Consider the following 14,718-nt stretch of genomic DNA (forward strand, 5'->3'; position numbering starts at 1 on the left):
CCGCATTCGGCTTTTGCCCTTTTTTGTTGTTTTGTCCTTGATAATTTGTTCCAAATCTCTCCCAAACTTTATTCACAATTTCTCTAAGCCTTTAGGACTTCACTAGGATGCCATAACATGATTTGATGTGTTTTATTCGCACGTCCTTGACTCCTTGATTTGTGCACCTTCCTTATTAATTATGATTGTTAGGATTATATACTCCCATCTACATGAAATCCTAGATTTTAGGACTTTCCTAATTTAAAATTGAATATGCATGAAAATAGGTTCGAAATCACTCGACATAGGTACTGATAGGGCATTGGTAGAAATACCAACATAACCAAGTCTCCGAACTCAAATCTCTAGTTCCGTATAGCTGAACGGATTCTCCCAACCGCTCAATGATATTTCTAGTCTACTTTCCAAAAAAATCGGTGGTAATTTCATTTGCATGTACACTTTGCACATGTCACCCGATTATATTAAAGATCGATCCCGACATTAAAAATCCCTCCCCCTAGTCATGATTTGGTATGAGTCTAGAAGGACCCGAGCTAAACCCACATCTTAGGTTTAGCGATCCATTAGCCGATTTTTTCCTGTTGGTCGCGACATACTAAAATACCACCGAAGTGATTGGCTTAGTGGTGGAACGTCGGTTGCCGATCACGATTTCGATTCACGTTGGGAACACAACTTCGAAGGGCTTGTGCCGCGCTGTCTAGTCGTGGCGGACTTCATGCATTTGACTTTTTTGCTTGGGCAGCTAGCATCAATCTAGAAGGGTTTGCCGCGACGAATCTGCAAGAATGAGACTACCAAAGAAGATTTTCTGACCTGGATCACTGCACGCACCGCGACCAAGGCGTTGATGGTGTTGGATTGAGAAAGAGGAGACATAATTCATGCTGACACTAATGAAAATTCAGTAAGAGGTGACAGAATTCATGTTGACACTCATGGACATTCAGTAACCGCATATTTCAGTGAGACTTGATGAATGTGAAATCTCCTTAATTTTGTGTTTCATTTATTTAGTGAAAAATAAAAATTTAAAAAATATTTTCTTAAAAATAATGACTAGGATCATTCGAAATAATTAGTTAATGGAAATTGTCTTCATTATTCATGTTTTTTTAAATTATTCATTTTTTACGAAATAAATAGAATCTTATTTGGACCTAGAATTGTCAAATTGGGTCACAAACCCATATCTTAAGTTCTTAACCCGCATTAATTTAGATGGGTCATATATGGATCAAAAGTGAGTTTTCAAAAACTAAAACCCAGGAGAGATTTATTCCAGTGGGTCAGTCAGTAGTCTATTCTCAACCCAAATTAAATATTGAGCCAATCTATGGAGCCACAAGCTCCACATTCTTCAAAGGCGACAATTTAATGAGAAAAACTATCAAGGATCTTGATCAGGTCGGGTAAAAATCGAGTATGAGCCGATGAATTTGCACTATATATAAATAGATCAATACGGATTAATGAATTAATTTGAATCGGGCTATTTTATCCGATATATTTCATTTGACAGGCCTATTTGGAACATACTCAATTTTTTTTTCTTGGTCTAAAAGAACAGTACTCATTTGCCGGGCCTATTCGTAACGATCCCAAGAGAATCCTGTGATTTACATGCGATGGTGACCTTTTCCTGGGGCCACGCTTGACTTACGGCTTAAGACGCCAGCTATGTTTGACTTCCACTTTGGGGACTTGGACAAGAAACGGATCATCGAATCTGCGGAAAATCAGGAAAGCGACCGTATCGCTTCTTATGCCCTTTGTTTCTTTTGGGGGGTCGGCCACCAAACAACATTTTACTTCTCTCCTTTCTTTTTCCACAAAAAGGCTAAACTCAACTCAACTCACACCATCCGGTTTGCGAAAAATGAATGAACTGAAAATACACAACGGACCTGTAATATATTCATAATTTGCTTGTGAACTTCCATGTTTATACTAATCAGCTGCTTTGTACTGTTATCAGGCAACTAAGCCGAATACCATCCAAGGCAACAAAGAAATGGTTGGAAGACAAAACAAGATTCTTCCGAGGCATATATATGTTCTGCTTCCAACAATCAACCACTGAAAATAGGAGAAGTTTTTTGCATCCCTGTAAATCCTGGAATGGCGAGGTTAACAGCATCACGTCTGGCCTCCAGCATCTTGTCAAGTATACATACTGAACATCCCAGTAGACTGTTAGCACCGAGTAGGGTCAGTTTTTGCCAAAGTAAAGATGGAATATACAGTGGATGGTGAGGACAAGCATTCATTACTCAGTTCAGATGCTGTGCCACATTCCCTACTCTTTCATTCCTGGGGTAACAAGGAATAAGTCTCCTTCAAACCTCCCCAGGACTTTTTTCCCTAGAAATCTCCCCCGGCATTTATCTCCCACCAAAATAAGTATCAAAGGAAGTAGAATGACGTTTCTTTACAGATTAACATGTACAGTGGAATGAAGAATTACCGAAGCACCCTGCTCTATGAGCAACTATCCGGACGGCAGATTCGTTGCCAGAGGACCGGGAAATCATAGGTGATAAGCGAATCCTGTCCATAATGCTGATCTTAGGGGCCTCCATAATTGCCTTAGGTAGGGACAGTGCCCACTGCATGCCCCAAATTGAGAGTGGTCTCATGTATATTAAAGAGCGAAAGTGTCCATCAATGGTCCAAGCCTCAGGTGTCTGGAACCAGTAACTGCACGCAGAAAAAAGAAATACCATAAAGTGTTATCCAAGGTTAAGATGATCTACATCGAAGAATAGATCCTATTGTTCTCTCATGGGAAAGAAAGGGAAATAGCGAAATAAAGTTTGGGAGTTTCCCAAATGATGCAATAAAGCCCAGGAGTTTCCAAAATCATACGATTTGAGAAGCTCAATTTGCATGTAAGGCAGAACAGTTGGATGCAGCGTTTATCACATCTCAATGGTACATTATCCATGCTTCAGCACAGAACCAGCCAATGCCTAGCTAGCATGAGAATTACGATAAAGCCAAATATAAAAACTTTTCAATGGTCAGGAACAATTGACGAAATTAACAAAGCCACATTGCTGCCATTCTACAGACTTTGGAAGCATTCTTGGTGGCCTTTGAGTGGCCTTCAATTTTAAATTCATGCTTGATAGATATGAATTCTAATCAACGAATTGTGAATCACAATACCTCATTCCAAAGTTTTAACTCAGGCAACTTCAAAATCGTAAAGACAATAATACTCAGCCTCTTTGTTTTTCTTTTTGCCTGTTTTACTTCTTATATATTTGGAGAGGCCAAAACTTATTTTTCATGCACCAAATTAATAAGTATTTTCGTATGAACCAAAGACAACCAAAAGCTAAAACCAAACGAAAGAATGGAAGAAGCCCTAAGTCATGAGTATTATCATCAGCAGCAGCAGCAGTCTAATCTTGCACTGCATATCATAAAGAGAAGAGCCAGTCATATTCCACATTTTCATCAGAAGAAGCCACTGGAAGTTTCAGAAGCAAAACAAATTGAAGCAGGTGTTTCTGACAACTACTACTGCTCACAGAGACTAGAAAGACATCATCACATCAAAAATCACTGCTGAGACAACTCTAAGCAACATGCATCTGCACAAACAGGATTAGCTACAGGTTTACTGCAAGAAAGAATAACAAAAGGAGGAACTTCACCCCTTATTCTACCTTTTTGGCAATGAAAATGGAAATAATCATAAAACAAATGGTCACATAGAAAAAACTTATCTTTCAACGATGAAAACACTCTGAAACTTACCCATATCCTTCTTCTGACCACCCAGCAATAAAAATGCCTTCAGCAGTGGTAAATGCCTGTTCTTCCATCCCAGCAAGAATCATATTTGCTGCTACTGCATAAGTCACCCCTGTCCATATTTCACGTGATTGCATGCAGGTCTCATCAACCTTCCCATTAGGATACATCCCATTTACGGCACCCATCCTGCCACCCCTTACTTTCATTACATTGAAATCATAGATCTTCTGAAGGGAACTTCTTATTTTACCATCATCAAAAAGAGGAGGCAAGCCTGATGATGCAGTATACCATTGCCCAGCAAGCTGATCTGCTTGTATAGACTTACTGTTACTACTTGCACCACTATCATAGTTGAAATAAGAACCATTCCACAATTTCGCTTCAAATACTGGCTTTGCCTTCAAAAAAGTGGCTTTGCACCATTCAGCAAAATCTCTGTCACCTATCTGAAGGGCCATTGCAGCTGCAGCTTGAAGTGCAGCAAGCCACAAGCACCCACAGTAGGCGCTGATGCCGTGAACTGTCCAAGCATCATATGTTTGGTCTCGGAAATCCGTCATTTTCTATAAGACCATCATCGTCCCTATCAAATTGTTCCATATACTCCATGGCAGCACGAACTGATGGCCAAACATCAACTCCAAAAGCCAAATCCCCAGTGGCAGAGAAATCTCTATAAACCTGCAGCACAAACTTTGGGTTCAAATCCTTCCACTTACTCGTATCATGAATGTTATATGCATTCATTTCATTCCATGGGTCATGTGTTCCCAGATCGTGAGGCACAGCTCCTCTAACCTTACGAATTCCCCAGTTTCCTTCTGCAAGAAATCTTACTTTCCTTCCATCTTCAGATAAGACAGCTTTTGCAAAATCACGCTGAATACTGAGTTCAATTTTGGGAAAAAGCTCAAGAAGTGCAAAAGATGCATAAAAGTGAACATCATATGTGCACCACATAATGTATTCTACTCCTTCCAAATATAAGAATCTGCCAACATCATCTTCATCGTTTTTCCGGTCTAAAAATGATAAGGAATGAGAAAAATCCATAGAATCTTCATCTTCAGTGGTCGATGACTTGTCTTTGCAGGGTAAACTAGCAGGTACTGCTCTATCTCTTTGATTTGATCCAACACTAGCAAGATGCTCCACGCGATCTGTGTATTCCACTTTTGTTCCTTTTACTCTCGCATTTTTCTCCTTTAGCTTTCTCGTTGTATGTGGAAGACTTACTGTGCAATCATCTGGTGACTGAGAGTCTGCATGTGTAATAAATCCATCCATTCATATACTTCGGACGAAGACGCAAATGCCAAGTGAGAAAAGAAAAAAAAAATTCAGGGTGATGGATCCCTTTAACGAGATATGATATGATATATAGTACGAAGACATGGTTTACTACCTATCCAAACAGTTCCACCAGCAACTAAAAAATAGAGCTCATTGAACAGTGTGAACTTATACCTGCAAAGGTCCAACATAATAAGAGATCAAAGAGGAAACATAAAAGGAAACATATAGTAGAATAGATTATACACATACATATATAAATGAAGAAACCCAAAACTACAAAAACCTTGAATCCGCATTAAACATACATCTGTCATGGGTAGGATCAAGTCAATATATAATACTGCAAAAAATTTAAATTGAGATTCCAACAATAAAACCTTTTCCTCTTAACGCAACAACTGCTCTAGAGCTGAAGAACAAACAATACTAGCAACAAGCTTGTCAAACCCGCATTTGCTCTAGCCATTTAAATTAAAAGTAGATCAATATGAATTTCCATAATTTGTAAGGCAAATTCATCTGTAAATAAGACAAGAGTGCAGGGCCCCAGCCCAATAATCTCTAAATCGAGAGCTTTAAACAATCACTTATGCTCTGGAAGGTACTCAAGCCAGCCAAAATAAGGTGACATGAAGAACATCCGAAAAAAGACAAGCATAAACATTATGGGGAACAGAATGAAAATTACCACTCTGGAAGCCTTTCATCATGGAGGATAGGATTTTGCCATTTCTCAATTTCCTCTTCCCATTGCTTGTAATCTAACAAAAAATGAAATGACATCAGGTATGGTATTGAACCAGTAACGATGTCATGATCTAGAAAGGACAATGTTATGTCATTTCCACACCAGTGAAACAGTTTTAGTAAAGTCCTATCAGACAAATTCATGGTAAGATCCAATGGAACAGAAATTAAGTGGAGTATTATGAGAAAATCCAAATAATAAAAGGGAATTGAAAAAAATACAGTGAAATATATCATACTTTTCAATGCATCATGAACCAACTGACGAGCTGCTCTTTCAGAAGTGCCATAATATTTAGTGTACCTCCTGCAAGTGACAAAAAAGAACCTCAAATCAGAATACATCATTCTTCATTATCAGCACGTAGGGAGGCCAAAGGATAAATGAATTTTCAAATAGTTCATCTCAAGCTAAGCATTCTGAGAGCATGTTCTAGTCAATTCAAATAAAATCCATGATGCCTAGCATTGGTGCAATTTAAAGAGCTTCCTTTCCATTCTCCTCGGACAGCAAGAGAAAACATAAATATGGTTGAAAAGTTTTATCTCAGCTGCACATGATAAACAAATAAGCATGCATTCTATTTGTTAGAGTAATTAACTATTAAACCATGCTTTCATCTAATAGCTTAAACTTTTAGAGTAGTTGGCTATGGTCCCATCAAATCTTTCATGGTATCAAAACAGGAGGTCCTGAATTCAAATCTTTCTAGGCCCCTATTTGCCTCCCCAATAAAATATTTCCATGCTTAGTACTAGGCAAAAAGACCAGACTAAGCGTGAGAGGAAGTGTTAGAGTAATTAAATATTAAACCACGCTTTCATCTAATAGCTTAAACTTTTAGAGTAGTTGGCTGTGGTCCCATCAAATCTTTCACTATTATAACATAATCTGGGCACAAACTGACCCCACAAATATATCTGTGCAGATATCTCAAGAAAGGTTTCAAGGTAACAAGGTTACCTATAGTACAAGCTTCCCTTCAGAAATTTCACTTTTGGAGAGGACCATGCAAGAGCAAATGCAACAGTGCATTTCCCATGTGGTTCCACCCATGCAGAAGCTGATACTGCAGCGCAGAGCGTTTCTCCTACCGAGGAAGGCATAGTAGGCCCACTACTGAAATTCCCCTGATCAAACTGACCATCCTAGGTCGTGGAAAATAATTAACAAAGTCATGAGAGTGCCTGACATCGTTCAATGGAATCTTCAAATTTGACATATAGCTAGATTGTGTGATAGCAGTCATATTGAGTTATTCTTCCTCCATATTAGATTCTTATGCAGTAGAGAAACAAAGCTTGACCATCCTACAGATTTTGGAAAACAAATTACCCGAACCATGGTGCCCCACATGTCCTTTGCCGTAACGCAGCTCCCTTGAGAAAGCCCAAAAGAAGGCAAGACAGTGACATTTACATTCTGAGTTTCACAAGCAGCTATTGCAAAATTAACAGGAGGATTCCCTTTTGCAGTCCTGCACCCATGCAGTATATCTCAGAAACACTAGAATTTGCTGTTACTGACTAGTGAAGCAAACTGAAAAACAACCATGCTTGCAGCTGGCACCCAAATTTCATCATTGCACGTTTCAAAGGATCATATGCACATTGGAAATTTAGGGATAAGATGAGTAATGAAGAGTAAAAGAATGCTTCTTGAATAGTGGATCTGGCTGACAAAGACAAGGAGAAGCACTGAAACACATATCCTACCCACAACAGACCAATAGCAAGGCATCTATGACTCAAGACATATTCTACAATATACATTTGGATATTCGAATGCATTACGCGACACAAATAATAGGCTACATAAAACAAAAAGTATCTAGATGATATGCAACAATATTAACTGCTGCTACGGAAGATTGTAAAAAAGAAGAAAAAATTATCTTACCATAGGAAAACATCAAATCAGCTAAAGTGTCTTAAAAGCAGCAAGATTCATAAGGATCCCAAATTGTGATATCTTCACCCTAGTTTTAATGAGCTTCTGATCATTTTTGGACAGTAGCCTTTGCTCATTTTCCTTTCAAGTAGCTTTCAGGGAGTATATTTCATTTCGCTCAATGCACTGACAACTTGTGCTTTTATGTGCTCCCCCTTTCAAGAATTCTTGCCATCATCTTAGAGAGAGAGAGAGAGAGAGAGAGAGAGAGAGGGACGTGAACAGATATGGGGGCAGAGAGAAAAAGTCACAGAAATCCCAAGCTCTCCCATGTAATTTAGCCAAATTAAGCTCTTCACCATTTCGTGTGATTTTTAAGTATTTATATTCTTTTCATTTCATGGAAAGCCAATGGCAGGAAATTGCCAGTGAGGGCTAAAGTTTCAGTCGGCTGCATATTTTACACTGGAACATAACCCATGGAGCTGAGAACGGAAATTTTCTTTTCTTTTTTTTTTTTTTTGGGGGGTCAGAAGAGCTACACTTTGTATGCAAAAGGGGATTACTCTGAGCTATAACAGCATGATACAAAAGGCTTTGAAATGTTTAATGGTTTGATTATTAGAGTTAGTGCGGATTTGAAAATAAACAGTCAAACTTTTCCATTCATAGATATTAGATGAGCTGGAAATGAAGACAAGGCAAAATCCTAGGAAAAAGAACCCAAGCTGCGAAATGGATGAGGGGAAGCATTAAATTAGAAGTTTCTGCAAATTAGCAAGCTAATACTGGGATTCGACAGTGAATAGTCAAATTTGTTGGCCTCTCCTTAACAAATGAGCTAAACCAGCAAAGAAAGAACTTAGCAGCGAAAGAATTAATGCATGTGTGAATGAAACACACAGCATGGGTTCAATTCTCCACACCACCAGGTGCAGACAACCCAGATTTGAGACACCATGGCTTTTGGCTTGCATCTTACTTGGTCCATGGGGGTTAGTTATGTATTCATGAGTCTTTAAAAGCATTAGTTATCAAGAAGCAATGTTACTAATTGTCAAACATCTTTTTATACTTCATCAAATTTTTCATACATGAGGTGAGTCTGCATTTCCTCCTCAGAGGAGTAGCATATTGACATACTCCACACTGCATCCTATGGATCCATGTCTTGCAAACTTCATTCAAATATTAAGCAAGTAATACTTACTGAATTCACTTTAAATTTCTCCTTATATTAGCCAATTTACATTTTTCTTTTGGGGGTTCGACTGTGGGTGGGCATATGCTTGGTCGGTGCAGGGAGGGTGAAGAGGGAAGGAATGACGGAAGAGTCACCTCAAGACCTCAAGTTCGACCTCTCAAAGACAATGAAATGAACAAGAGAAATCTGCAAACCAACCGTCACATAAAGCTACAGGGTTTGATCACTTGCTTGTGATGCAGTAGTACACCAGAGACTCCATCTTCACCACTATCATGTGAAAAGATCAAAGGAAAAGGTCAGACATACTTCAAAATCCATTTACAGGTAAAAAACTGAAAGAAGTATGCCACATTCACTCACATGAATGGTTCATTTACATGGTCCCCTGACAAGTGTGAGATGCCACCAATTGAATTCTGCATGAGCAAATAATCATGATCTAACTGAATTTCTGAATACTCACCATGTACATGTTAAATTGATGGAGATAGAGGAAAATGATCATACCGCCCATGTAAAGAGAAGACTCACTTTTGCTCTTTCCTTTCCAGTGTTCACCAACTACAGACAATGAAAGTAATAGCTAATGTAATGAAACAGTAATTCCAAGTGACATTTAAATAGCTCAGACAGTTAGCAGAACCAGCACACACTCAAACCATGAGTAAAGCATATCTTGAATCTTCCTACGAGCAGCAATTATTCCCTATAGCTGTCAAAACCAAATCTCTTTCTAACCAACAAAATCGTGACTGAGAATCAAATTCACTAAAAGTATGTTCACAGAACCACCAATTTCAAAGATAAGTTCATCCCACTGACACAGGTTAGAGCGCCAATTAAAGTCTAAATGAATCTAAAATTGAGAAATGTTTGAAAATTAGAATAGAAAAACTCCCATAATAGGATTGGATGATTAATTTGTTACAATATAATAGAACAGGGTAGACAGAAAATGTAAGTGAACCAAATAATTCTCTGCCCAACCAAAAAGAAAAAGGGAAAAAAGCTCCCTCGTGGAAGTTACATAACAGTATTTGCAGTATAACTAAGAACTCTCAATTTGGAGACAGCAGTATGGGTAACAGGCTAACAGCTTTTGAGAGTTCAAGCAAAGAGATGCTATAGATTTGTGATCCTCTGCAAGCAATCTAAGCACTTCCTATTGATGAAATGAGAATCAATTGCAACAATGAGTCACAAAAAATATGGATATAGTCTTGTCTTCCTCTAACAACACATTTGTTTAATCAACAAAAATCAAAATCAGTGTCATTTTAGAGGTGGCTACGAACCTAGGAGCTGCTATAAAGAAGCTATTCTCAAAATGCACACCAATCTAGTCCACTCAAGCAATCGATGATCTCACCCTTAGATGCTTAAAGGGAGTATATATGCAGGATGTCTACTGTGAAAGTGTTATCCCACATCGCTCTTCTATGAAGTTTGTTTGGCCCTTCTATGTGTAGTCATCCCCTACCTCATAGCTTAAGCTTTTAAATTGGACTTAATGACACTATACCCAAGTTCAACCCCAAGTTTTGCAGCTACCCTTCGTCAATTTCACATGTTGTTCTCAATCTAGTTTACACACCCAAAGAGATGTTAAAATATCTCCTATGCCTTGTCTATGAAATTCAATATAAAAATAGTCTCCCTACACCCAATTACTTAAGCTTTTGGGTTCGATATGCCATCATTACATCAGAATCATTCTTCACACCTGTATTAAATATGTTATTTTGCGTGTAGTTCCTTGTTTGTCCCAAATCCCCATCCATCAATTTCATGTCCAGTGCTTAGTCCAATTTGCACGTGAGAAGAGGTGTTAAAGGATAATCCCACATCACTTGTCTATAAAGTTTGACTGGACATTGCATGTGTGTAGTGTTTCTCCACCCAATTCTTTAAGCTGTTGGATTTAGATATCCTAAAAACTACATTGTTAGAAAATCCGATGTGTGATAGTAATAGTTCACAAAAGAAATACCGTGTAAACAAAAACTGCTGTAGGGAGACTGCTATCTTTGTAATTATGTGGTATGAAAGGTGATATCTGACGACAAGACACCTTCAGATCTGGATCCGGTTCGCCTGACAATTGACTGTTGTCAGTGTAACAAGTTATGGAAATTCAAATGAAGATTCTAAAACTTAAGTACCATCATAAATTGTCCATGCCCTTGGAAATAAAGCATGATATGTAGAATTTTGGCCACTGAGTTTCCAACCCCAAGATGATGTTCCATAGTCGTCTTGTTTCCTGCGAGATCAAAACAAAAGAAAAAATAACAATTTGAGTACCTCCAATTACGATTCCAAACTTGGAAGCACTGAAAGGCTATACCATAGTTTAATCAACGACATCTTAAGCCCATGTATGTTCAAATTCCCAAGAAGATCCAAAAATTAACAGATCTTTGGGTTGCTTGCATAAAATCAGCCAAGATAAATTTCAGTTCTACAATAAATATGGAGCTACTCCTACATCATTCATCCTGTTTGCACAACAATTGAATCTACCATTGAATATATATATACTAGCATGCTTTGGCTTTTTATTTGGAAAGACAGGAAGTTTTTTTTCCCTAGTTCTTGCTAAGATACAACAGCAGAAAATATATTGAAGCTCATTAATAAAACCTAGACGCCAGTTCCAAAATGCCTACGCAACCTTTAGGACTGCGGGAGTATAGTTATGGAAAACAACTCCCCTTGCAAGTTGCAAAAGTGGGAAATGAAAAAAAGAATAAGAAAATGAAGAATCTAATAGACAACTATGATAGATCTTTTAAGGAAACCTAGGGTCATTATGCGCTGGTACTTGACAAGTGGTTAGTTAGCGACTAACAGGTGGCCATAGGTCATAGGCCGAGAGGGAGGGAGGGAGGGGGGAGGGTTGGTGAACATCACTGACGAGTAATGATGATGGCCAATATCAATTAAAAATACTAACATCTCTCATTATAACGGCTCCTTTCTCCCTCTTTGACTTCTCACTCATTGATCTACCATTATATTCTTCCCACCACCCCTTCTCTTTGCCCTTGTCTTTTCCCCTTCCCCTTTTATCCTATTCTACCTAGACTGTCCAGCCAATCTGTCTTATTCTCTACATGGATTTAAAACCCCGATAACTGTTGGTCAACCAGCGTCAAATAACATTCAATTATTAGAACCACTTTGATATAAATCCATAAACAGGTAACCAAAGACCACCCACGAGTCATGCTCATAATTCCTCAAAGATACTACTTCCTTATCTCCCGTACTTTCTATGATATGAAGATCATTAACAAGATGAAGTAACCATAAACCACAGCTGTTTACAGTATGCCTCACCATCTCAATGCACTATTCCAACTTTTCAGCTGAATTACAAAACTAAAGTATGATTTCCAGCACAAATACAATTAGAAGGCAATCTAAGGTCTTACCCTAATCCTTCATGTTGGCCTGGAGCCAAAACTGATGCATATTTTTTGTTTCCCCCATCCCGAGATATAAAAATCTGTACGATCAAATACTCATCAGAATACTGGAAAATTCAAATTGCAAGTTCTACACAAATGAATCTCATTCAATCTAAGGCTCTTTCAATCAACCTTTACTATGTTCCTAGAAGTATCATTTAAAGATATGTCTAGATGACAACAATCTGACAATTAGAAGAACACTATAAACAGGGTAAATTTGCTACTGTCAAGTAATAAATCAAAATCCTGTAGCAATTACACCATAACTTTGAGGGAAGAGCTTTACAGAGAATTGATTAGCCATGACAGGTGAGGCTTCGCGTATACCGGGAATAATTTGCCATTGCCTGAACTCCCCTCTGAATCCTCTTGATATACTGCCGCTTCTGTGGCATTTACAAGATTTTACTCCATTTTGCATAAAAAGGTGCATCATATCATTAATCTTTAGGGGGAACAGGTCCATTGACCCAAACTTACCCCATCCCTCCAAGAGGAACACCTTGAGATGCTGATGGTTTGCAACTTTCTCGAGTAAAAGGATCGATTGGTGCTTTCTACATATACAACAGAAGTATACTGTGAAAGTTGCAGAAGCTTTTGACGTTAAAAGTATCCAGAAAAATCTATATTTTCGTTCTTTTGAGCTTTGAAGGTCTAGGCAGCCCGTAGTATGCTAAGGGAAGTTAGCGTGTGTGTGTGTGTGTGTGTGTGTGTGTGTGTGAGAGAGAGAGAGAGAGAGAGATATACCCTCCCATAAGCTGCCTCCTCCCTGATGTAAGACCAGAGGCGAACACCAAGTCGAACCTAGAAATTGAAACTTTAAATTGTAAGAACAAGAATAGTCACCAAAAGAATAGAAGACAAAAGGAATTGTTGAGGATGAGCATGGCTTTCCCTTAAAGTTTACTTGAAGGTACATATGAACACAACAAAAGTCATACCATTTTTATTGCCTCACTAAATGTTACACTGAATTCCTTAAGAATATTTGCATGACTGTCTAGTCTTCTTCTCCATGCATGTTCTGGTGGCGCTGCACTATCAAAATCAAACTGCATAAAAGTCAGGGTAATCAGTCTAAGATGAACATTGACAATCCAACGAGCTACTTCAATGAGGACACCAACTCAAAGCTACAAACATGTTACATATTATATAGGTCATGATTATCTTAAAGATTACAATACCCCTAAACAACACTCTCTGGCCCATTAGTTTAGCAATGCTATATTTTGAAGAAATAAGCCACTGAATGACAACTTTGTTAGCAACAATAGCTGGTGATGAGAAAAGTTTCAAATTTTTCACTTTAAAAATATAAGTAAACAGATCTTCGACATATAAATCGATCTTAAACTAGAGAGCAAGAATTGCATATATAATGAAGCACAGCAGGAAGAATTCGGCTCCAACCGAGGAATCATAACAACAAAACATCCTATGTTACTAAAACTGCAAGATAAAATACGAAACCCACCAGCTGCAAAGTAGCCCTGCTGACATACTCTTCAGGTGGCCATGAATGCTTCCTCCGGTGGAACAAATTGCTACTCACCATGTCGACTAACTATGTTACTTCTATGGCGACCTCGCACAACAATCAAAGCAAAACAAACCACTGAACACTCCTCTCCGCGACCCACCCTCGAATCAACGAAGCTGGAGAAGAGCCCAGAGCCTCAAATCTCGTCACATACAACATCTTCGTCTCCTAAAGCTAGTGTACAGCGAAAGCGAAGCGACCGGAGGCGTCCACTCCACATGAACAAGACGGGAAAAAAAACACACACACACCCTCGCACGCGCACAGACAAGTCGTGGTCTGGAAGATCTTGAACCGAAATCAACTCCTACATGTGTCCCCCACTCCAAGCCACTGTCCTGGGAACGAAACCCATGAGGAAAAGGTTCTGAATTTGAGCGAATCAAGAAGGAAGAGAGCGACGCCGATTGCTGCTCTGGAACTCGGAAAATGGGAATCGGAGGGAGGCTTCACGGAGGCGCTACGGTGGTATCGCCAGCAGGGGATCGCCCGTCAGCACCTGAGGGGAGCGGTTGGGTGGGACAGATGTTACGCGAATCGTTGCCGGGTGGTGAAGAGACTCAAGTGGAGAATAATTAAGTGACAAGAATATTCTACTTAGGAAAATTGAGGATCACGAAATCGGAAATATTTTAATAAGTTTCTGATTCATAAGACTGCAAAAATGATTTGCCCATGTTCAATTTCGTTCCCATGTTCCAATGTGTGATCTCTACACAAGCCTCGAAGCTTGGGTAGTTTCTCACAATTTTATATAATAAGGCCGATGAAATCGTAA

General features: G+C 38.8%; 1 protein-coding gene across 1 annotated transcript; it reads right to left on the reverse strand.

The window, feature by feature from the left end:
* Positions 1-1,910: 1,910 nt before the first annotated feature.
* LOC115729802 (non-lysosomal glucosylceramidase) lies at positions 1,911-14,181 on the reverse strand. The gene is given in 19 exon segments (XM_030660430.2): positions 1,911-2,706; positions 3,775-4,322; positions 4,324-5,039; positions 5,183-5,244; positions 5,762-5,834; positions 6,060-6,127; positions 6,785-6,969; positions 7,157-7,298; positions 9,147-9,185; positions 9,279-9,334; positions 9,426-9,479; positions 10,909-11,012; positions 11,081-11,181; positions 12,356-12,429; positions 12,681-12,780; positions 12,875-12,951; positions 13,145-13,201; positions 13,339-13,449; positions 13,875-14,181. Coding segments are annotated over 19 exon segments (2,910 nt in total). The 5' UTR covers positions 13,956-14,181; the 3' UTR covers positions 1,911-2,444.
* Between the last annotated feature and the right edge of the window lie 537 nt (positions 14,182-14,718).

Source organism: Rhodamnia argentea, chromosome 1 (assembly GCF_020921035.1).
Source record: "Rhodamnia argentea isolate NSW1041297 chromosome 1, ASM2092103v1, whole genome shotgun sequence".
NCBI lineage: Eukaryota > Viridiplantae > Streptophyta > Magnoliopsida > Myrtales > Myrtaceae > Rhodamnia > Rhodamnia argentea.